The sequence below is a fragment of the Amyelois transitella genome, chromosome 2 (genome assembly GCF_032362555.1).
Source record: "Amyelois transitella isolate CPQ chromosome 2, ilAmyTran1.1, whole genome shotgun sequence".
NCBI lineage: Eukaryota > Metazoa > Arthropoda > Insecta > Lepidoptera > Pyralidae > Amyelois > Amyelois transitella.
The window spans coordinates 7,232,343-7,257,219 of NC_083505.1; the positions used below are offsets into that span (position 1 = coordinate 7,232,343).

Sequence of the window (24,877 nt, forward strand, 5' to 3'; positions counted from 1 at the left end):
ATAAAAGCTTGTCGCGGTAAAAGATGTTTAAATTATTCACTTAGTAATTTCGCGACAAGCTTTTATGTCATGTTCAATTGTAATAAAAAGCTATAAAATAATGGGATTGGGTGGTTGGGCCAATACACACACCTGGGATTTTTTAAATTATAAGCAAATAGTGTTCATCCCGTTAATGTTACTTTTATAATGAATTAACTACATAATTTGTTTTCTGGAAATCCCAACCATCTAATTTAGAATTAATCATCTTTAGCTGTTGGAATAACGAGTGTTACTCATTCTCACGTGAATAATTTCAGTCGGTCAATGTCATCGATAAGCTTACTTTGTGCTCGTTCTGATGTAAAATCTGATTGTTTTAAACAATTCATATACGGATAATTAATTAATTTCGTAGTTCGAAATGTTTTTGTGACTATTATTGATATATTTAACTCAATAAATAGTCGAATGAAGACACCGGTGAAGCGGAATTAGAATGAAGTGCGCGCCGCGACTCGCCGCGGCCGTGTGCCACGTCATTGCCGTGACCCACTGACACAGATCCGCGGGGCCGCCTGCACCGATATCTGCACGCGTCGCGCTCTTCCTCTACTGCCCCTTCAATGGTTTATCATTACCAGTATTTATATGTGGTAAACAATTATATTTTTTTATTTGTAAATGCGACAAATAATAAACATTTTTACTTAGGCAATTAGGCAGTAGGGTAATTTTTATTTTAAACCCGATAAATGTACTGAAATTACGACAAATGATTTTTTAAATTATTTTATCAACTTTTATTATTTGGCGGTATCTATATCATCCTTTGAAGTTACTACTAAATTATTATTATGCATTAAATGACCTCGTTATCTAAATTGTGCACTTGACACGAATACTATTCCATTTCACTTTCATGTTGGCATATGCGCTACGTCACGGCTTACTGTTTCGTTATCTGTCAATGCTGTTTTGTCATATATAAAATTTCATCGCTTCTGGTCTGGCATCTTCATAATATATTGGGAATTGGTAATTGCTTTTTTTTAAACAGTTTAACAAAACTATGGTTTTTGATTTGTCACTTTCGACACTAATATGGTTTAATAAAATTTTGTAAGACGTTTATGTTATTTTGCAATTAAATGTATGGGTCCAGGGGATATCGTAGACATGAAAGGAGGGTAACGCAAATAATAAAAACGGGATGTTACAAACTGACACACCAGTTAATAATTATAATTACCTACATATATGTATATTATTACATAAGCAATGAGGCGTATAAAATATTTTATCAGTATCATTTTTAAACCTTTCAAATGATATAACTATGAAATTATATTGTTTTAAAAAGCTATTATTTTTCGTTTGACTTCCTATTAAAAAAATATTATGGTGAAGTCTTATAGAATATTTTTAAATCTAAATTAAAGCTTGAACAGAGACTTAGTTGGCCTGTCAACGAGTTATGTGTTTCATACAGCAACACCTAATAGCCGCTAACCACCTATTATCTGTGTAATAGTGTTATGATTTCACAATAGTGCACTACCTACTGTTAAATAAAAACCAACATTTTTTAAAAGATGTGATGAGCATTGACCAAAGAGGAACTATTAGCAAGGCTTACTACTTAATAGCGTTGCGTTATGCTTACTTTTTTGTGTAATATTGACAGCTCTGAATTTTTAACCTACAATTTGGCTAGTTTAGCCACAAAACTGCGTAGATATGTGTGGTTCCCGGCACCAATACAAAAAAGAATAGGACCACTCCATCTCTTTCTCATGGATGTCGTAAAATGCGACTAAGGGATAGGCTTACAAACTTGAGATTCTTTTTTTAGGCGATGGGCAAACAACCTGTCACTTTAAGCCAAATAGCTGAACGTGGCCGATCAGTCTTTTCAAGACTGTTGGCTCTGTCTACCCCACAAGGGATATAGACGTGACCATATGTATGTATGTATGTATATTGAAAAAAAAGGACGAACATGAAGATTCAAGTCGTCCATCTCGTGTAGGAACATCCACAGATCTTCCTGTGATCTTAACATGGTTCAAAACAAGTTTGCGCTAATTATTTGTTTGATTTATAATGTTCAAGACGATAAATTAAAAAAAAAAATCATTGCAAGCTGTCACTTAACTAATAATTATATTCACACCATCAAATAAACTACATTATAAGTTTAACAATTTAAAGTTGTTTATCATATTTTCAAATTATAATTGTATTCTTGTGCGTCTATCGTTTCGTTTCGCCAACATTTATAAGTGTGACGTTTCAACGAATGGGATCGGAGAGTTTGGTTTGTTATGAGAGGCAAGCGTGGGTGTGACTGGGGCAGCGATACTCCTCGTGTTCAGTCAGTCACCTAGCTCCGCTTCTATCGTTCATATTCACAGCGCCATCATCGCTGCCGCTGCCGCCGATGATCTGCGTCGTGTCGCGCCGCGCCGCGCCGCCGCCGTCGTCGCGTCGTGTTGATAACTTGTGAAGTAGTGAACGAAAAGGATATATGTATATGTACGTCTCGTCTTTCAGTTGACTTTCAACGCAGTTTTGTAGCGAACGTTTCGCACGGATATCCAAAGGAATTCACTATCACTACGTAATAAACTTGATGTATGTTTTTCGAGTATAAGAATCTTACAAGTGAAACGTAATTTAAATCATATACAAGTTTTGCAACTTTTAAGCTCGTTCGTGATATTAAACAAGAAGTAATAATATTTTAAAAGGATAGCGTCACAGAGACCGTGGCGCAATGCAGTGTATGTTTGGATGCGGATATAAACTGTGGTTTATTATTACGGTTATTGGAGACGTTGGTCTCATCATAAATACTGGTGGTGAGCGCTCTTGGAGTGCCTTATAGTCATGCTGCCCATGGTGCAGCCAGAACCCGTGATCTTCAACTGCGGAGGACACTCTGCCAATGGAGCCGCCGCACCGTCGAACACGCTGCCTCCGTCACTTACACCCGAATCTGACGTAGATGAACTAGTCGACATCTTTTTTGATGTTGATGTCGCTGTTAACACCTATCCAAGGTAATTTATTGAAGAAATGTTCAAACTGCTTTTCTTCGGTACTTATAGGTATTTCTTTGAAATACTCAAATCTGCAATCAAAGTGTAACCGGAATGGGTTAGGGCTTAGTCTTAAACTAATCATAGCGATATAGCGCATATCGCTATGAATAGTTTTTGACAATTTCATCTTACCAATAAAAGTAAGATAGTTTTTTTTATTTTTTTTTTTTATTATATTAATTTGTGGTACAAGGAAAAAGCAGCGATACTTGAGCGGTGATGGTGAAGTATTCGACTTGGTAAGCGCACCGTTTTAAAAATATGGGTTCTAACCCTGCGACTATGGACCATTTTTTGGTCCAAGGCGAACCCTGACCTCTCCAGGAAGGACGCAACCTAGGAGTATGAGTGAATGCTACATTTCATTTACATCCCACTAGTATGAACATAACACAAAACACTGAGACCTCAGAACGGTTGCGGGTCAGTAATGGCAGATAAAATTAATTATTGTTATGATAAGAATAAATAATATAAATGTATGCATCTCCTCGAACAATTTATTCGTGGTTATTAAATACATTATCCGTACTTGCTAAACTTGTACTTGTAAAACATGTAATGGTTTAAACTATGTTGATAAATAAATGACACGTAAAATAAAATAATCAAGAGCTTGTCGTCTAGAAAAAGACTAGGAAAAAACACATCAATTAACTAAGAAAAACATAAAAAAAATTCAATATTTACGGAGAAAAATTAAAAAAACTATGTGTGACCTCTTAGCTCGGCCTCCTTATGCATTATTATTTTTCCAGAATTGTCAACCGCAAAAAAGTTCAAATCATTATGCTTTTCTTTCTTTCTTTCGTTTCTTATATATAATGGCTTCCACCGGATTTTCGGTGATTCTGCCAATGTCATGGTTTGGAGAGATGCTTATGCGTTATGTGGTATTTGACAATGGAGCGACAAAGATGGAATAGAAAGAGTATAAATTTCACAGCTGAAATCTTTAAAATCACTAGAAACTCGTTGACTTTGACATTAATATATATATTTTACGGAATCAGTTAATATTTCAAGTAGGTACCTATAAACGTGTCTTACAGTGGCGTCACTTCCGTAAAAATAAATAATATAACAAAAATATAAGGTACATAAATCTTAGGAAATAAACATCTAAAGAACATTATAAGTTTAGGGTCGTCTATATGCAAAAAAAAAATTGTGCATAACTACTGTTTCGTCGTATTTTCCATTCGCTATATTAAATTGATCTTGAGGTAATTTTATAATATTTTTACTGAAAGAAATTGTAATTAGATTAATTTTAGAAATATAACTAGAATTTTATATCAAAAGTAGCTGTCCTGGAGAGAAATTAATAAATAGTCTAAAAATTAAGAAAAAATGTTAAGGCTGGACAACCTTTATCACTAAGGGGAATGAACAATAGATGTTGGCCGATTGTCAGACCTACTCAATATGCTCACAATCTTTCATGAGAATCGGTCAAGCCGTTTCGGAGGAGTACGGGAACGAACATTGTGATACGAGAATCTATACTAATATTATAAAGCTGAAGAGTTTGTTTGTTTGTTTGAACGCGCTTATCTTAATAACTACTGGTTCGAATTAAAAAAAATTTTTTGCATATAGAATATGCAATAGACCATTTATCGAGGAAGGCTTTAGGCTATATACCATCACGCTGCAACTATAAAGAGCAAAGAAATAATGGAATATGTGAAAAAAACGGGGAAAATTATTCATCCTTGAGGGCTTCAATGATGCCCAAAGTAACTATTCCACGCAGACGAAGTCGCGGGCACAGCTAGTTTTTTATGAATAAGATAATCCTTGTGACATCACATCAGTTTCTGAAATACATTAGCGCGGTACCGTGGCAAGAGCAGCGTAGGCCCGTGTTGTTGTTGCTACTGCAATAGCACACTTTTAATATTGCCGAATTCGGTATGTAGAATGATTTACTGTAATGGACAACTACCTACTAAAGTTACATTACGCACGGCCAAACACAAATTTTGCCAGTTTTATTTCTTAAATCTCTCTTTGAAAATAAATATCTTTAAATGGTATTTGATTCAGATTAAAACCATTTAAAATATCAAAACACGTAGCTGAAGAATCTAGACACAATTTAATGACATTCAGTATTCGTCATTAGTATGAAAGGCCAAGTTAAGTGTACTAAAATCGAACTAGCTTGTATGAAGAGATGCATCAGGAAAAAGCGAAAGACTGCTCTCTTGGCAAGTGGAAAGATGTAGCCCCTTCTCTGATGTAGCCTCTAGTCGGCCAAGCCTGTGATTACTGCCCTCCGAAAAAGCCCTTTATCTCAAATATTATATTCCAATACAAAAAACGTGTTTTATAATAATAAATCTGTTTGTATATCAAGGCATCGTGCAAAAGCTATCAGTTGATGAAACTTGATACCATCTTGGGCAACACACTGGGTTCTTTTTAACAGAAATGATCTAGTTGGATTTGCGATAAACGACAATCTGTGCGAGCGAAACTGCGGGATAAAGTATTTATCTTTAATTTGGAATGTAAGTTCCTCAGAAAGTGTAGGTAGCATTTAAAGAATTTTTGTTAATTCCCCTGGGAACGGGAAAACGGCTTTTTGTGTGTGCGAAGTCGCGGGAAAAAGCTAAAGTTTAATTTAGAGCTATTTTATATACATGCCTACGAACATAGCATTTGGGATAATATAAGACTGTGAAGTATAACTTATATGATTAAAAAGAATACCAGCACAGAAATAGTTATGATAAAAACTTTAAGCAGCCTTATCCTAAACAGGGTAACTTATCGAGCAGAATCATTTTACTTTAAAAAATTACGTGACCGACAAACGCGCTACCTGGTAAGCATGAAGTCTTTATAGCTTACCTCGAATGACGAATACCTGTTGAGTAACAATTGAAAAAGCGAAACCTTCGACGTTTACGATACTTAGCAACTTTCACCTACCTACCTATTTGAATTCAAGTGACAAAAATATATTGCGCAGGCAACAATTACGAATCAATCATAATTTAAAAGAAAATAAATAATCGATACACACTACATTACTACCTAACCTAGTAGGTAAGTAAGGCATGTCAACATAGTTTCCGGTGTTTGATATTCTTATTCGTTCTTGTTCTTTGTTGTACTGACATCTAAACAAAGAAATATTAAAAAAGAAGGCAGGATGCGTGAGCTAGGAGGAACTAGACGCTTCAAAAAATTTTGAGAATTATATTTTATACTATTTCTGGTCACGCTTATGGCGCGTTGTTGTTATTCCGAACATTATTATTTCAAGGTTGCACGGCCGTCGCAGTGAGGTTGCGTAGTGGGGCTCCTCGGTAGGCGTTCAACTGGTATCTCTGTCCCTCTTTCGCATTAAGCTTCAGTCAGCTTGCTCTGTACTTGGCATTTGATATGTATGAGTCGTGTCAACGTGACCATACCTAGGTATTCCATAATGTCGAACTGTTATCCATGTTACGTCGCTCTCACCCGACAATTCTAGTTATCAGGTCTAAATATTCACTAATAATTATTTACAATTACTCCTAAATTAATATGACTCAAACATTTACACAACAATAAATTAATCATGATTGGCGAATCATCTTGTCATAGGTACCTTATACATTTATAAATAGTTTCAAATCATAGATTAAATAAGTTGCAAAGGCTTTTTCTTCAAATAAGTCATATTCATTTGTATTTTTGCTTTATTAGTTTCGCATGTGATTACCATAACGACCCATCATACTCTCTAATATAGCGATATTCCAAGGAAAGCAAACCTTTCATCAGAAATTTCATGAAAATAAGAGCATCCATCATTTTGATACCCACCTTAATTCCATCGTATCAAGTAGAAATCTGTATTGTTTAATACTTTAATAATAGGTTATTTTTTGCTGCTTCTGTAGAATTGAATCCTGTGACCTCCAACTGGGAGACACATGGAGGGGGATGCAAGGCAAGATGAGCGTGACAACGCCGGTTAAGAAGATAAGAAAAAAGTCAGACAATAAACCGCAATCGCAAATGTACGTATGATGTACTTAGGTGTTTTTATAAACTACTGCAACTTTAAACAGAAAGTGTATTTAGATTGTCTCAATCGTGCGATTAACTTGAATATGCGTATGAATTAGGTACGTTAGAAAACAATGCGATTTGTCATTTTAATCAAGGATTGCATAATTTGGTGTAATTTTATTATTAACTAACCATTTGTGTAAGTATAGGATGTTCGTGAGATACATCACGGGATATTTTTTTTTTTAATAGAAGTTTTGTTTAAAATAATATTGTATGTGAATGTGTTAATACATAAATTACTTTTCTAAATAGATTTATAAATAAAATGTACACTTGTTGTAGTTTGGTGCATGGTAGTGCATGATGGAAGGTTTGATCTGTGAAATTAATATAAGCACGTTTAATATGATTTTATATTATACCTGCCTCGATTAAAAAAGCAAAATAAAGTTATGAAAAATAAATTATGTTCAATATCAATATTGTGAAGTAAGGATGTCAAGGTTTTAATGTAGTAAACATTAGATAATATCGTGATAAAATACTTACACGTAAATAAAATATATTACCCAAATTTTGAGTTTCTGATTTGTATCGCAAAATTTATTTTATTAAATCTATTTTAAAAATTAAATTCCATAATATAAAAACTATTTTTAATTAACCAAATTGCATTTTGACATCCAATAAAAAAGAATTTCTGCAAAGAACAATATACCTATAGTGCCATTTTGGATCATCCAAATGATGTGACATTAATTTACTACTTTATTTCTTTAAATTTACTTTAATTTTGTTAGCATCTTAGTTCTTTTTAATGTTTGTTTTGTGATGACATAACGAAGAGGAAATAAAATTTTATTTCACAAAACTTATGACTATTAATTAATGTAAACAAATATAATGAATACATTTTAATATTGTTCTGGCTATCATTAATACGAAGAAATAAAAAGACAATGTGTGTGTCTGTTCATGTAACTAGTAAACAAATTCCACAGAAATGTTTGTGTATTTTAATATTTTTGAAGCATATTTAGATGTGATCTTTATACTTATAATGATTACCATTGGTTTTCCAGAAATAAGTGTCACAACGAAAAGAGACGCCGCGAGCTCGAGAACGAGACGATAAATCAGCTCGAAGAACTCCTTGGCACGTGTTTAGCTGAAGTAAAGCAGCCTGACAAGAACGGCATCGTTCGGGCGGCCACCTTGCAGATTAAGGAGGTGCTCGAGAGACGGGGCGAGTGCCCCGGAGAGTGCCCCGTGCGCAACGCCCAGTGCCTGTCGCCGGTGCAGGCGGGCGAGGTCAGCTCCACGCAGCCTCCTGCTTGCTTGCATTACACAGAGATCACAACACTTATTGAAGTAAGCTAACATTACAATTAAATTCATTTAAAAAAGTTTGGGTACAATTAAAGCGGCATATAGCAGCTGAATGGCCCAAAGATCCGTAGAAACCAGGATTCATTTAAGAAAAATTGATAACTATTATTGGTAGTCCTATAGGGGGAATCCTTATACGTACACAAATATAATCACGTATTTAACTTTAAGCAGGCAGAGCCAACATTTTGACAAGACTGAAAAGTATCTTACACATATATGATTTAGTACAAACCCTTCTGTCCCTGATGGCAACTCATTGTAATGGCAACCTTCCATCTAAAAAAAATATATGTTTCACTGTCTGTAAATAAAGAGGAGTCCCTAAATCTTGATTGTCATTATTCATTTAAATTTCATATCCTACCTGATTTGTTTTTGTATCATTGTATAAATCCATTTTCGTTTGTTTTAGGCTCTCAAACACTATACTGGAAGTCTTGGTTGGGTTTTATTGGAAATAAACTCAAAAGGTGAAATTGAATGTGTCTCTGAAAATATCAAGGACCTTACTCTCCAAGATAGAACAGAGCTGTATAAGAAGTCGATTTTCTCACTTTTGCATGTTAATGATCAAGCTAAATTGAAACCGTTATTGAGAGTTATAGAATCATTTGCATGGGGTTCGGGTGAAATTGAAAAATTTCAAGCCATTCAAGCCCGATTACTTGTCAAGAATACTGATGGAACTGAAGGAACTGGGTAAGTATTAATTTCTATTATTTTATTTGGTCTAGACAGAAATTCACTTTTTAAAATGCTTTATTACAGAAATTAACGTATAACCAGTGATTCATCATAGATTTTATGAGATCAGTGTTTGTTGATAATTTTTATAAAATTTTAAGCTAGGTCGCTTGTATTTAAATATAAAATACATTATAGTAACTTCTTAATTGCACCACAAAAAGCAGCTAAAGAAAAAAGAGATGATTAAACATGTGACACAATATTTTTATATTTTTATTAATATATATTTCTTTTGCTATTCATGGTGATAGTCACTGTGACGAACGAACGATAAGAGGGCGATTACACGTAGTCACTTATATGAATGTGCAGATATCACAAAATTACAAATTGAAGAAACGGTATAAAATATTGCAATTATACGCAATAGCAGTAAATAAATAAAATTCTTTCAAAGTAAATAAATATAAACAGTAAAAATTGGTTAAGTATAATATGGAAAATTAATGAATAATACGTGCCTTATAAAAATAACTAGTTGTTTAGTAACATTTTACATTTAGTATAATAATGTTCATTGAATTTTGATTTGTGTTTATCTTATTTTGTTTTATTTAATTTTATCAAAAACTATATTAATAGAAGTGTATAATAATAGTGTTTAGTGGGTTAATATGCTGGGATATGGAACACTAACTAGATACAGATTCCTCACGACCCCTGTAAGTTAGTAAATTTTTATTTAGTGGTGTTTTAAATAAGATTATATTATTTATATATTAATAGATTTACGTATTTATGACATCAACATGTGTATTTACCCAATAGTGAGTCCTTGGCGCCACCCTGGATTTCCAGTGGCGTTCTCTGAAAAAGAACCCTGGTTTGGCCATATTTGCGACGATAGGCAGTAGGGTGTTGTATCACATAGTTTATACATTATTAGTTGTGCCCGCGACTTGGTCCGCGTGGAATAGTTATTTTGGGCATCATTGAAGCTCTCAAGGATTTATTAGGCATCTCGATAAATGGTCTATTCAACGCAAAAAGAATTTTTCAATTCGAACCAGTAGTTCCTGAGATTAGCGCGTTCAAACAAACAAACAAACAAACTCTTCAGCTTTATAATATTAGTATAGATGATGTTATGTAACCAAGGGGAATTTTAGCTATATTGGATCATGACAAAAGTTACAATGAATGCGCCTATTCCCCTAGTCCCCTTTTACCCTGAAAAATATGCAATGGACTTATGCTAAAGTGCTGGGAGCCACACGGTACAGTGTAGAGAGACTTAACAATGCCACAAGACAGGATGATGATATAAGTTTACACATCGTCAGGTACGTGGAAGCAGTGATCCACGCTGCGCCAGTACGCGGCTCGTCTTCGGAGGAGGCCGGCTCCGTCATGTGCGTCATCCGGCGCCGCGAGGACGCGTCGGCCGCACTTCTGCCATTGGACGGGGGTCCGCCCGCCATCGCCGCCAAGCAGTCTGACCATATTGTCTTCCGATTGGACTGCAATTATATAATTCTCTGTGAGTATACTGATATCCAAACAATTACAACAACATTTTTAAAAGACTTTCAGTTGTAATTTTTTTTAAATCACAAAGCTTTCCTTCAAATCTGGGATTTTATTATTGAAACCTTAATTTGAGGTCCAACAAAAATTCCCCTCTTTTATCTTTGAATTTTAATATTTTGGGGACCTTTTCTTTTTGATACAATACTCCGATTACGATCCATTGTGTTTGGACAAAGTGGTAGCAATTTTCAATATGAATGCTCTTCTCTATATGAACATAGGGTAAATACAACTGTGCTTATTTTCACTTGAAAATTTTACTTTTTATATCAGTAAGATAAAGTATAAAAGGAGTATACTGAAAATGTGATGTCGCTCTTCAGTCAAATCATGGTACACCATCTTTTGTAGTTACAAATTTACTTATTCTCCTCAAGAAGTTTACAAATCTTACTCATTAATTTTTCTAACAGTCTGGGTGTTATTGACATTTATGAGTTCGATTACCATAAAAGGCAAAACACTACTTCGTGAAATTGTTTCTACTTGATATCACCATAAAACATGAGAAAAACATCACCACACGTTTTAAAACGAACATTCTCTTGCAGCTTGTGATTTACGTGGAGTGGAAAACATTATAAACTGCCCTGTGTCTCTGGTGGGTACTCGTTATTTGGAACTAGTGGACAGTAGTGACCGCGTTCTGGTAGTTGCGCACCTGCAGCAAACGGCCAGCTTTGCCGCGCCGCCCGCCGTCAGCGCCGCCTTCCGCCTGCGCCTGGCGCCCGACCTGCCGCCGCTGCGCGTCAGCGCGCGCTCGCGCCTCTTCCGCGCGCAGCCCGCCTCCGGGGAGCCCGACTTCATCATGTCCACGCACACGCTGCTCGCCGACGACGATCTCGAGCTGCTCGACGAGCCCCGCCCCGCGCCGCTCTCCGCCTCCGTCTCCAACGGGGAGTCTTCCGACTGCGACCGCTACCGGTCGCCGATAAGCCCTGGCGGCGACCACTTTCTCAACGACTTCGATCTCGACCCGTGGGGCTCGGGCTTCCAGCTTGGAGACATGTCCGGGGAGGACGCGAAGGATCGTAAGGACGCATCGTCGGAGCCGCCGGCGACGCCCGCCACGCCCCGCGCGCCGCCCACGCCGGGCTCGGGCCCGCCGTCCGTGCCGCCCGCGGAGGAGCCCAACCGCCTGCGCACGCTGCTCAGCAAGAAGCCCGCGCCGGGGGACGTCACGCTCAACTCCAACAACCGCATTTTGAAAGACCTGCTTAAGGTGGGTACCTACGCTATGACCTTTGTTTTTTTTTTTAAATAATGACGTTATTTAGGGCAGACTTGAAAGTTAAATAATCGTTTTTCTAGACTCGAAGTTATTTGTTTCAGATAACGTCAATTTGTTCAGAATGATACTTTATATAAGTTATTGCAATATTTTTAAAATAGAGAAACCTAATTTGACACTAGATTTATGTGAGATCTCTATACTTCAGACAAATTTCATTTAAATTTAATGTTTCATTTGCGATGAAAGTTGAACACTGTTTGGAAAGTAGTAATTGTAATCGCTTCTAGGGCAGCCTTCTGTTATTGGTGTTGTCGCTTACAGCAGGAGGACGAAGAGGCGACCGGCAGCGAGACGTCCGCGCCGCACACGCCGCTGACGCCGCACACGCCGGCGGCGGCGATGTCGCCGCTGCACTCGCGGCCCTCCCCCCACCCCGCGCACACGCCCCACGCCCCGCCTCCGCCGCACGCGCCCCACTCCATGCCATCGCACAACTCTGAAGTCTTGCTCAGGGTGAGTTGTAGCGTTATTTTTATAGGGTTTGATTTTTTTTAGAACAAGAGTTGTATAAATAAAATATCAGTCGTCAAGTCAGTCTGAGAGACCACTGAACTTCCTGTTTTGGTATTTATTTAAACTTTATTGTACAAAATACAAATGTCTAGTACAAATGGCGGACTTAATGCTAGAAGCATTATCTATCTACCAGTCAACAGACATCAGATTGGGTCTGACCGAGAACTTTATGTGGGTTATTCATCTGAACCACCTATTGAAGAATTAGGAAATTTCGTGAGGTTGCCAGAAGTTCTATTATTCGTTAAGCTATATGTATATGTCATGTAGGAAAGGGTAATTGATATTTTTTTATCTCCAGCTCTAAATAAGCTCCCTGGCTCCAAAATATTTCCTGTTAATTATTTATTTTTAATAATTTTAGATATTGAACGACAAATCGGATGAAGATGGCGAAGATCGGCGGAACTCGGACGGCCGTAATACCTCGCAGCCCTGCGCGTTGCTCTCCCAACTATTGTCTAGTAGTAACGGGCCCTCGGGCAACGGGCGAAGTCAAGACTCTAGTGACAACTACCTCGAGAGAATAGCCGGCGTAAAGCGCAAGCTGGAAGAGAAGGGCGCCGCTGCGAACGCCAAACGCGCCACGCCTGAAAATCAACAGGTATTTTTTAATTATATTTAATTATTCGTCTAAATTGCATTCGAAAATCAATAAATTAATATATAAAATAATTTCCGTTTCTGAGTGGATGACTGGTTGATAGACAAAAGTGTACACTTGTCTGTCTTCCGGCTGTAACCGGAAGTATTGGCGTAAAATGATATTTATTAATTTATGTTCCTTGGCAATTTCAGTCCCCTGAAATTGCATTGAAACGCAGGCATTGGAACGTACAACTGTTTTTTTAAAATAGAAACGGGATATATTTCAATACGTGGATCAAGCTGCGGGTAAGAGCCAGTTACAAATATAAAGCACATCTTGTTGATGCAAAAATAATCTTATCTTTAAATACTGTTTTAGTGTTTGTTCTGCGTATGGGACCACAAAAATCGTCAGTAAATCTATGAATATAACAATCTGCAGGTTTCATCATCGGCGGTTCCCCCGGCGTCCTCCGTGCCGTGTTCGGCGGCTTCCTCCCCGGCGACGACTAGCAGTGGTGGCATGAGTCAACTCTGCCAGAAGAACCAGATCCTGGTCTCTCTGCTAGCGAGGCAGCAAACTACACCTACGACTCCACTGCCATTACCAAATCCTAACCTGAGAGCATACGGGCCCGCGACGAGACCGCGTCCGCCGCTCGCGCCGCAGCAGATGTCGCAGCAGCAGCAGCGGCATCACCATTCGACGCTCTCAACTATACTCACTGGGCCTGCTCAGTGAGTTAATTATTCTCCTATCCGTCTTTTGTCTCCTGCATATAAGCCAATTCTGTCTAATCTAAGGACGTACGGGCCCGCGACATGACCGCGTCTGCCTGCCGTAACTATACTGATCGGGTCTGCTCAGTAAGTTTGTATTGGATGCTGGAGGATGCTGGATTATTTCTGTTAAAACTATGCTGTTACCGGAAAAAATTGTACGTCGACGAAAGAAAAAAAATCACATCTCACTGTGGCCATGATGACACTTTCCGTAATCTTCAAAGGAATAGCTAAACGTGACCTTTCCTTCTTTTCAATACTATCGGCTCTGTTTACCCCGCAAGGGATAAGATTCCTTCAAAACGAGAGGGTAATCTCGTCCTCCCGCCTTACTTCCATGACCTTGCTACTCTACCTTGGTACAAATTGTTGAGAGTACGCTTTAACTACAAGTATGTATGTCGGTACAGCCGCGCGAGCAGCGTGAACGGCGGGCCGGGCCCCGCGGGCAGCCCCGAGTGCGGGCCGCTGCCGCAGAGCCACCTGCAGATGGTACTGCAGGGCGCGCGGGGCGCCTACCCGCCGCCCGCCGCGCCGCCCGCCGCGCCGCTGCACTACGCCAACACCGCGCCCGCGCACCACTACGCCGGCCAGCCGTCAGTATCTCTTTTGTAGCCCTACACAAATTACACACACTTAAACAAATCGACCAACTTAAGGTTAGGTATGTTATTTGTATAACCAGCGCGCATTTTCTTGTTTCTTGCTTGAAACCTGCAGCCGACGTGAGCCCTTGATCTGACAAATAACCTTAACAAAAGGTGGAAGTCAACGTGTAAAGTAAAAGTAAAAACAATTAATTCGATTCGAACCTATACGGCATATACGCATGACGCACAGGTCACGTTTCATCTACAGTGGATGGAATGCTGCGTATTCGTGTGCCACTAAAGAAATCACGCCTACGCTTGAGGAACGCTAGTACGAAGTCCTTACAATTAAGTATGAATTAACACTTCCAGTGGCAGCAGTTCCCGGAGCTCGGGCCAGGCGGGCGCGGGCGACAGCGAGGTGCCGAGCGACCAAACGCTGTCCGACATCCTGGACGAGGTCATCGACCACATGCCCGACGCCGACCGCCCCGCGCCCAGCGTCAGCACGCTCATCGACCTCGAGACGAGCCGGCAGCTCAGCTACGCGGTAAGGCCACATATTTTTGAATACCTGGTAAAATAAAAGAATGTCTGGTAAATCGCAATTTCGGTCAATTTGAAAGGGGGGTGTTTACTCCGTATCTGAATCTCATTCCAAATAATAAGAAAAATAGGGGGCTAAAATTTCACCTAATTATCCAACAAAATAAGGAATCGGTGGTGACAGCCGCGGCCCGTGGCGTAGCGAGCGCACGGTGTAAAAACATTCTGAGACCATTTTTTTTTCTTTTAAACTAGTGAGTATTTTATAAAGTTAGCGTGTTTATATTTACTGTTCTTAAATATGTAACTAAACAGCCTCTATAAAGTCGGATGACTAACAGCCAATATTTTCTTATGTTTTTTATGAAGCTAGTAATAAAAACCAATTAAAGGTGTTCACAAATAGTTATAAGTAGGCATTACTGTGTGCCATCTAGGATTGTAGTGTCTTAGGTCTCATCTCCAGATTGTTGAATACGCAACCGGGACAACTCTAGTATATATAATGAACATGATGCACGCAGATGACGCAAACCGTATCCGGATAACGATGGATTACCATGCAATATTTTCGTTATTTTACAGTGTGAAATGTATACACCGAGACCAGCCGCCAGTTCGGCTACGCTTGACCTTAATGTATACCACGAGATTCAATTATGGTATTTTATTTAAGAAAACACCCCAAACAGGCAAAAGAAGACCAAACATACACACACATATACTCGTACACATAACACGGTCTTCATTTGTCTGGTATGGTTTTACTGCAATCAGTTTACCATTTCGAACTGCTTTTTACTTTCAGGGGAAAGAAAAGAACGCTATGATCAACGCGATCACACAAAGCCTCATGCAGTGTGAGACTGTGACCAAAAGTCCCGTGTCGTCGAGTCCCGGGGCGCCGCCCGTGTACGCCGTGCAAAGTCCGGTAAGCATAACTATAATAATAACTTTATTTTTTGGCGTAGATTTATTTTGCATAGTATGGTAGTGGTTCAAATCCTTCCGTGGCCATGTATCAATAATATTTTTCCTGAAGACTATTTGCTAACTAAATATTCTGTAATGAGGAGGAGGAGTTACAGGAGATGGTAAACTGTATGCATGAAGCTTTAAAAGAGAAAGGAATGAAAATGAACGTAAGTAAAACTAAAACACTGGTTTTTGAAATGGAGAAAGAAATGACAGCATGTAATATTTTGATTGGAGGAGAAAAAGTTGAGCAAGTGAAAGAGTTTGTATATCTAGGATCAAAGTTTACATCAGATGGCAAGTGTGATAGTGATATTGAAAGGAGAGTGAACGCGGGGAACATGGTGAATGGAGCTTTGCATGCCTTTATGAGCAGTCAGAAACTATCCAAAAAGGCTCGACTGGCTGTGCACAGGGGCGTGTTGGTCCCGACATTAATGTATGGGAGTGAAAGTTGGGTATGGCAAAAGAAGCACGAAAGCAGAATAAATGCGGTGGAAATGAGAGCGTTAAGGAGTATGTTGGGTGTGAAATTGAGTGACCGGATAAGGAACAGCGTGATAAGGGAATGTTGTGATGTGAAAGAAGATGTAGTTACAGGAATAGAAAAGGGTATGTTGAGATGGTTCGGTCATGTGGAGAGGATGAATGAAAACAGGTTGACTAAGCAGATATACAAGGAGAGTGTGGAGGGAAAGGTCGGGGTGGGAAGACCTAGACGAACATATCTTGATCAAATTAAGGACGTCCTGGTGAAGGGTCAGGTCAAAAGTGCCCGAAACCGCCGAGCTTGCATGAAGAGAGTTATGAATGTGGATGAAGCAAAGGAAATATGCAGGGATCGTGGCAAGTGGAAAGAGGTAGTCTCTGCCTACCCCTCCGGGAAAGAGGCGTGAGTTTATGTATGTATGTATGTATGTAGGAGGAGGGAAACCTGTGCATTATGGCAACTGGATGAGAACCCTGATCCAATATAAGTTAGATTCCCTTCGAGTTCAGACGAGAGTAGCTTCGTGTAAAAAGTTGACTTACCCAACACAGGTGTACTATGGGCTTCTGTCCAGAGAGGTAAAGATGCCACCTTGACTAACGACAGGAGGATGATGGAGTATTTAGATACTACAAGATGTACAAGCAAAAATTTTTTGGATTTTATTTACAACTAGTTTTATACATATTTGTGTAGGAAAGATTAATTCACACATTTGATTATTCAAAACATGGCATAAATTTAAATAATAAATTATAGCTCTTAATCTCTCTGTTCTAATGGGAACAGTAATTTAGAAAAGGAAAAAAATACAATAACATAATTACGTCTTTTTTTTTTTTTTTTAATCTTTTGTTAACAGATATTAATAAATAATTTTTTAGCTTAAAATTTAATTGATTGATCGTAGGCTTTAGCGACCATTATACCCGCACTCTAGCCATACCTAATCTGGAGAGGTTATTTATGAACGTTGACAAGACAGTTTCGTTTCTTCTTTCTCTTCGGTTAGTCATATAATAAATGAGAGTCAGTGAGAGAGGGAAATTGAGGTATTTTTATCGAGTTTAGAAAATGTTCTGCGATGTTTGGGCTACGAACGAGTCGAACTATCGGGAGATTGGGCGACAGGAATTTTCATCTCTGAAAATGATAAGTCCCATATGTTGTCAAATGGATTGTTGTGGTTCTGACTGTCAGTCTGTTGTCGACAGTCGTCGTGCAACATGGGCAGCATGGGCGGGCTGCAGTACGCGCGCGGCGCGGACGGCGCGCGCGCCCGCCAGCTGGAGGAGCAGCACGCGCGCCTGCTGCAGCTGCAGCGGCGGCAGCAGATGCTGGTGTCGCCGGAGGTCAGTCATGTGCGGTTCATTTAAAGGCCCCCCTGACTTTGCAGCATCATGCATTTTATGAAGCGGTATATGTATCTTACCAAAGAATACCATCACTGATTAGAAGTGATCAGTGATGGAGCAATCGTAATTTGGTTAAAATGAGATTGAGAATGGAGAGTCAGAGTTGTTAAATTATAAACTCTTATAAACAAAACATTTGCTCCTTGTACATTCAAATATCAAAAATAATATCACTAAGAATGTCTTGAAGGAGAGGTTATTACTGTGTTATGAGACATTCGAGAAAATAAATAGTAAAATAGTTAAACTATAAAATATTACTATATGAAAAAGTAAATTTCAATGATCTCCTAATTAAAGAAGATTGTCTATTTGTTATTGTCTCCTAATTTAACAATAATTTTATTGTTTGCCAGGCTGCGGAACAGCCGCAGGCGGACCTGGGCTCCACCATTAACGCGTTGGTGTCGGAGACGCCGCCCAACGTAGCGCTCACCAGGACAGACTACCACCATTTATATCACCAATCCAGTGAGTATTTTATTTTAATTGACCCATGAATTCCCATCAGCTCCATAATGAGACCTTTTAGAACATATTGATCTAAGTGATGGCTGCATCTATAGCAACCTGCCCTTAATGAACCATCGGGATACGATTCATGTTCGCCAAAAATTGCTAGGGAGGATTTACTTGATTTAGGGTGTATACGGTTGGGATGCTAGCGGACCAGATTGCTGAGCAATATTTGCCCCAAAAATTAAACTAATTTTGAACAGCAAATTGCCACTATACATAGTATTATGCATAAAAAGAGGGATACATTCTATGTTTCAGATCAAATGGGTTCAAACTATGGTACAAATAAAATTACGTCGTCGCAGCAGAATCCTATGCTGAGTCGTCAATTAAGTGTAAGTGGATTATATCATTTTAAATTTAATAACTTATGTACTTCTGGAGCTTTTCCTTATATGCAAGTGGTATATCAGTAATAAATAAGTCGGCGTTTATGGTAATTAGAGGAACAGACGTTTGTCCATAATGCTCATATGTTGAGGGAATATACTCTATTACTTGGCTTATGAACTCTAGAACGTGGTCAGAGGCGGTCATTTGGGAACTTAAGCCAGGTTGATAATAAATATGTAGGGACAAATAATACAAATAAAGCTAGTCTCAAAGTAACTTCGAGACTACTGTTATGGGTTATTTACTCCACAGTATCGTATTTACAAATGTATACTTTATACCCATATACCTGACTGGGTACGAACCTGGTCCTGGTGATTTTAAGACTAGCTTATTAGTTGTGCGCCACCTTAGCATCCGATGACGATAACGTGTGGTCGGCAGGGCTCCGGCGCGGGCTACGCGCCGCACTCGGCCGCGGCGCTGCACACGCCGCTGTCGGCGCCGCCGCCGCCGCAGCCCTACCTGCGCGCGCCTCGCCCGCATCTAGGTACTACATCTGTCGCCACTCACAGACACTACACTCTACTGCTCCACACACACGTCCCTCAGAGAATAACAACCGCTAGCCATCCTACTACTATTATAAAGGCGAAAGTTTGTATGGATGTTTGTTACTCTTTCACGCAAAAACTACTGAACCGATTACCATGAAATTTGGTATGTAGGTAGCTGAAGACCCAGAATAACACATAGGCTACTTTTTATCCCAGAGTTCCCGCGGGATTGATAGGGTTTCCATGCGGACGAAGTCGCGGGCGGCCTCTAGTATGATATAAAGCACATGTAATATTAGGTGTTGCTTGCTCTCTTCAATATTTCTACTATACTTTCTGCTTACAAACTTGACATCATATTATATTTCTTGACCAGTTTTATTGTTTAATTTATTAATTAATAAAACATACACATGCAGTTTAAAAATTACACAAACCATAAGTAAGGTATTTCAGAACATTGAAAATTGGTAAGGTCGCTTACATCTAAAAAACTGTTTAGGAACACGAGCCTACCTAAATCTTTCAGTTTTTAAAACTAAGCAGACAATTATCTTTACTATACACCGACAATATTTTTCATACCATATAAACTATACATAAACAGTTTGATCTCAATCAGACCCATCTGACATATTTGACTACTCTACATAACACTAAACCCGTTACATAAATAAAAGAGCAATTTCAACAATATACACTCACACATATAAATTATTAAATAATTTTTAACTGAATTTTCAAATTTTTATCCCTGTTATAAATAGTAAAAGTTCCAGGAATTATAGTACTATGCAGAATTGCAGATTAATAAAATATAGGTATTATCAGTCTGATCCAATGGTTGACTTTGTATGGTAACGCTTCTCAATAGAGAATACTAAAATTTTCTTTTACGGTAGACCTAGACCTAGAAATCGGTCGGTTTTATTTATATTAAAGCATGAACTATTATTATAACGTATTCCTTCAGCATGCCCCGTAGAGTAATTAGTAATAGCATATTGCCGGATTCGGGAATGAATTCTCCGAAACCGATTTAATTAACTAATTGCATGTCTATGGCTTTTTCATTCGATTTATCTTCGAATACTATGACTTAGGAAGACGTTATACGGAATTGAGCGCCGACGCCGAAAGTGATGACATCAAGTGTGAAAACGTGAAATTTTATTGCTGTTGATACTGTTGATACATAAATTCATCTACAAGATTTAGAGTTAGAAGTAAACTTGTTTGAAAATTTTCTTTATAAAATTTATTCTAATCTATTTATTTGATCAGTCCACATTAAACATTAAAACGAATGCTTCCTCCTAGCGCTAACACATTAGGACCGGGACTAATCCCGGTTATATCTTTAACTTTCTGAGGAGCCTGGGGTGCCACAGTACAGTACAGTACAGTAGTACCATAAAGCACCAGCGCAGTTTCATATCTTAGAGACATGTTAACTCCGTTAGTTGTTCGATGTAACGGTGGGAGTGTTTCTTCTTAAAGTTTCACGTTTCCATTTCGGTATCGCACTCTGTCGGCGCAACGTTAGGTAGGTCGGGTCCGGTGGCCCGGTGAGAACGTAGCGTATATACCGGCGTGGTTGGCAGTGGGCGGCTACTACGAGGACGGCGCCAGCGCGGGCTACTGCGGCGACTTCGCCCGGCGGCCGCCGCTGCACCACCACGCGCCGATGCCGCACGCGCACCACGAACCGCCGCTGCCTTGTGAGTACTGATCTCATCGCATATCGCATCACCACCGACTCTTATCATTCACCAATCAGAAACTTCACCCCCATTTACGCACTTTATTTAGGAATCCCACTAGATAACGTACAAATTCAAATCTGCACAAAGTTTAGGCATCTAAATTTCAATCTTTTTAACCCTAAAGATGCACTATGTTAATATAGATGTCTAATAAAGCATTTCGAAATCTAGATTAACAGGTTCACCTTCTTTCAGTAGGATTTGAATTTGAACACTAAAATAAAATTTCAAAACGTAAGTAAGTCCCCGCCAACCTGAATAACTTCCACATTTTTTGTTTGATTGCTGCAGTGCATGTTTTGATTTCATTCCTTGATAGCGTAAATAGGAATGTGTAAATGAACTTGAGTATTTATGTTTTTATTCTTATCTCTATTAAACCTTTAAGATCTTATTATAAACTTTTTTTCTACTCATAGATTCCTCAGGAGTAAAATGCTCGGTGATTTTTGCATTCGAATGTTTCATTTAACAGCAGCATCTAAAAAATCTCATACTGTTATTATTAACGATTCTTTCATTGGTTCACTGGAACACAACAAATTTCAAAATTCTAAAATTTTATTCATTATTATGGGGCACTTCATATCACTTAATAATTGTCATATCTTTTGGTTTCACAACATTGGTTGACGTCAACGGATAAATTACTTAAAACTAAGTTTACTGCCTCTTCCAAAGCGTCAGTGCAGAAGAAGCGGTAACAAACTGATCCGATCCTTACAAGGTTGCCATTATATATAAAGCAATAAAATGTCACTCCCAATTTATTAAATTCTTAATTTTTCTGTTATTATATGTAACAATTATAAATTTAGCTAGCACCATAAACAGAACTGAACCGTGAAGATAGTTGACATAGCTTTATACCTACATGTGTTCCATTTCTGAACACACCGGCCCCTATCGACTCACTATTAACACTCGTCATTTGTTTACCTATTTTTATTTTGAAAGTTATTGTAATTTCTCGTTCTGAACCTTTCCTTTTAGACACAGCGATGTGCTAAAGAAGGAACCGCTTCATTTAAAAACGAGGTGTAGATGGGGCTTGTAAATACGCAGTTTTTAAATACTACTACTTTCCTACTCTCTTCCTATTTATATTATGATATGAAATTTTTTTATGTTTCATTTATCTCTTATTTTTATAAATGATATGGTGAGAAAGTAGATTTAAATTTAACGAGAATGGTGGTAGCGACTGTACATAATATTTCTTCTAACGATCGTTCTGCATGATGTCTCGCTTAACGAAGTTCGCTTCAGTGAAGTTACCGCGTGCACGTGCTCGCGTGCTTCGCGTTCGGTAGTGGATGACGCTTTTAACGAGGTTGGATCAGTCTGTCACGGTACCGATTGTAAAACAGACTCCAAACAAGTATTCTGAGACGGATCATTTGTATGACTAATGTTTATTTTAAGATCCAACGTAGAAAGTAGCAGAAGTAAAATTAATTACTTTAGATTTTTGCAGTACAATCCGTCCGTCCCAATCCGTCCATTCAAAATGCTTCTGTGATTTAAAAACCTTCGATTCGGCTTCAGCCATTGTTTTGGTTAACAATGGCGAACTATTGTGACCAAACGGAGGAGGTCATAGGAGAATCAAAATTGGTATTATTATGTCACATTTACAGGCTGAATGTACTCTTATAATGTAAAGTGATTATTCCGATGTTTGACGACGCAGGCGCGAGTAACAACGGGGGCGCGGCGGGCGGCGGCGCAGTGGCGAGCGGCACGTCGGAGTACGTGCGCAACGAGCTGCGCGCCGTGGTGGGGGCGCGGCTGCATCCGCCGCTGCAGTCCGACCTCGACCCGCTGATGACCTTCGACATATCCACGTCAGGTGAGATCTGCATAGCATACACATTTCATTCATATCGTTGGCAATAAAAACGCGGCGCGGCTTGCGGGCGGCAGGTGAGAAAGAATTAAATTTCTAGGTGTTGAAGAAGCAAATAAAATACTCATACCTCTGAAAGTTTTCAGAGTATTCCCTATCTCTCAAGTCATTATCTCAAGAGCGTCAGCATGTTCTTTCGCATCAACAAGAATCCCCCAATCTCAAAGCAAATGTACTTATGTATAATAATGTAACATTTTCTTTTTTACTAATTTAAATATTTTAAAACAGAGAAATAGTAAGATCCTTCCTGATGCAACCCGCGCCGCGCAAATAATAAATCTTAGCTGAAATAAATAAATGTCGCCCGAAAATAACAAGAAACACAAATATATAACTTTCCTAGTAAATTTATAAACTTTCGTAGTAGAGTATATTAATTTACGTCCTCATTGTCGAAAATTGATAACTTACTTACCGAATTCACGCGTAAAATAGTGCGCTCTTATTGGTCAAATAAATCACGTGTTTCTTCTCCTTACTCTCCTCCGCCGTTTTATATATTATTACCACAGGTCATCACTTTGCAGTCTGAATATACTGAGCAGTATGAGTAGGTAATTGGAACTGATAAATTTATAATTTTATCTTATTGTAGCCGGTAACCACCATCAACATCGACCAATTAGAGAGGTGTGTGTTATTTGCCATATTTTAAAAAAGCATAAAATTAAAAGCTTGGCTCTAATTGGGCGAAACATTTTCGAAAATGTGAACGTAAGATAATATAATTCATCTCTCGTTAAGAATCCTACGAGAGTTTATAAAAGTCCTAGGAAATTGATGAACTGTCGGAAAGGTGGTTTGTATGGAATACTAGGTTTCAACTTTAGTTCTACTGCTTTACTATACTAAGATAATCGTTCTAATAGAGTACACAGGTTCAAATGTTACTTATTGACGATGTCAAATTTTGTTAAGGTAATCAGAATATGTTTTTATTAATAAGATTCTTATTAAGGTTGTTAAAAATCTGTAATAAAAGCGGCATTATTTTGACCAACTGCTGCTGGGCATTATGAGCATATAGTGGCAGTTGTGATACCGTAGTGTATATGTCGCGGGCGTTACACGAGCGAGTAGAGTGAGTGTAGGCCCGCGCTGACGTGTGTGGTCGTAGGTGGCGGCAGCGGCGGCCCGGCGCCCGCTGGCTCGTGGGAGCCGCAGACCACCCCGGTAAGGGAACGACCAGCGGTACCGTTATAGAATTTTCACTTCTTTCCTATCGATTTTGATTATTTTTGTAGAATATCTATGATTATTACGTATTGAGTCTGCTCTGCTGCGTGTGTTATCGAATCGAATATCTTGAAGTTTAGACGCTGATTTAGAGAAATATGCCAAGTTACGACGCTTAACTGCTGAAATGACATTCCAACTCTTAACTTTTGAATAATTTAAAAATGATAAAATATTAAACAAAGATGCTGATAAGTTTGCTGTGAGAGTGTCATGATTGGTACATTTCTAAAGCTCTGATAAGCTTTTGTGATGTGATGTTTGGTTATATTTCTCAAATAGTCAAATTTATTTTTTAATTTGGCATATACATGGTATGTACATCTTAAAACGATTTCATAATAAAATTTCACAAAATATGAAATTACTCGCTTTTATGTTACATAGCTGTAACATTTTCAGCTTTTATTAAAATACCCGCGGACATCGCATGCACTGACGATAAATTTGTGGTGAAGGTCTTGTGATGACGTAGTGTGGATACGAAACCAATCAACAGAATTATGTTTTCGCAATAGTTATTACGCTTATTGTCTGCTTCTGACTTGTAACAATAGTATGCGACATTTTATCGTATATTGG

General features: G+C 38.5%; 1 protein-coding gene across 5 annotated transcripts in view; it reads left to right on the forward strand.

Annotated features, from left to right (window-relative positions):
* The window catches only part of LOC106133603 (transcription initiation factor TFIID subunit 4), a 45,816-nt gene that overhangs the window by 13,969 nt on the left and 6,970 nt on the right, over nt 1-24,877 (forward strand). The window contains exons 1-19 of one of the 5 annotated variants that reach the window (XM_060947018.1): nt 2,305-3,047; nt 6,992-7,111; nt 8,189-8,477; nt 8,911-9,197; nt 10,529-10,725; nt 11,327-11,997; nt 12,334-12,522; nt 12,950-13,189; nt 13,616-13,911; nt 14,367-14,552; nt 14,919-15,096; nt 15,901-16,023; nt 17,772-17,909; nt 18,329-18,443; nt 18,750-18,826; nt 19,269-19,374; nt 20,986-21,102; nt 22,841-22,999; nt 24,177-24,232. In XM_060947018.1, coding sequence (XP_060803001.1) covers nt 2,875-3,047; nt 6,992-7,111; nt 8,189-8,477; nt 8,911-9,197; nt 10,529-10,725; nt 11,327-11,997; nt 12,334-12,522; nt 12,950-13,189; nt 13,616-13,911; nt 14,367-14,552; nt 14,919-15,096; nt 15,901-16,023; nt 17,772-17,909; nt 18,329-18,443; nt 18,750-18,826; nt 19,269-19,374; nt 20,986-21,102; nt 22,841-22,999; nt 24,177-24,232 — 3,717 coding nt within the window. In that variant the 5' untranslated portion in view covers nt 2,305-2,874. Of the gene's footprint in view, nt 1-2,304; nt 3,048-6,991; nt 7,112-8,188; nt 8,478-8,910; nt 9,198-10,528; nt 10,726-11,326; nt 11,998-12,330; nt 12,523-12,949; nt 13,190-13,615; nt 13,912-14,366; nt 14,553-14,918; nt 15,097-15,900; nt 16,024-17,771; nt 17,910-18,328; nt 18,444-18,749; nt 18,827-19,268; nt 19,375-20,985; nt 21,103-22,840; nt 23,000-24,176; nt 24,233-24,877 lie in introns of those variants that run through there. The other 4 variants (XM_060947014.1, XM_060947024.1, XM_060947023.1 and 1 more) reach the window with 4 other exon arrangements.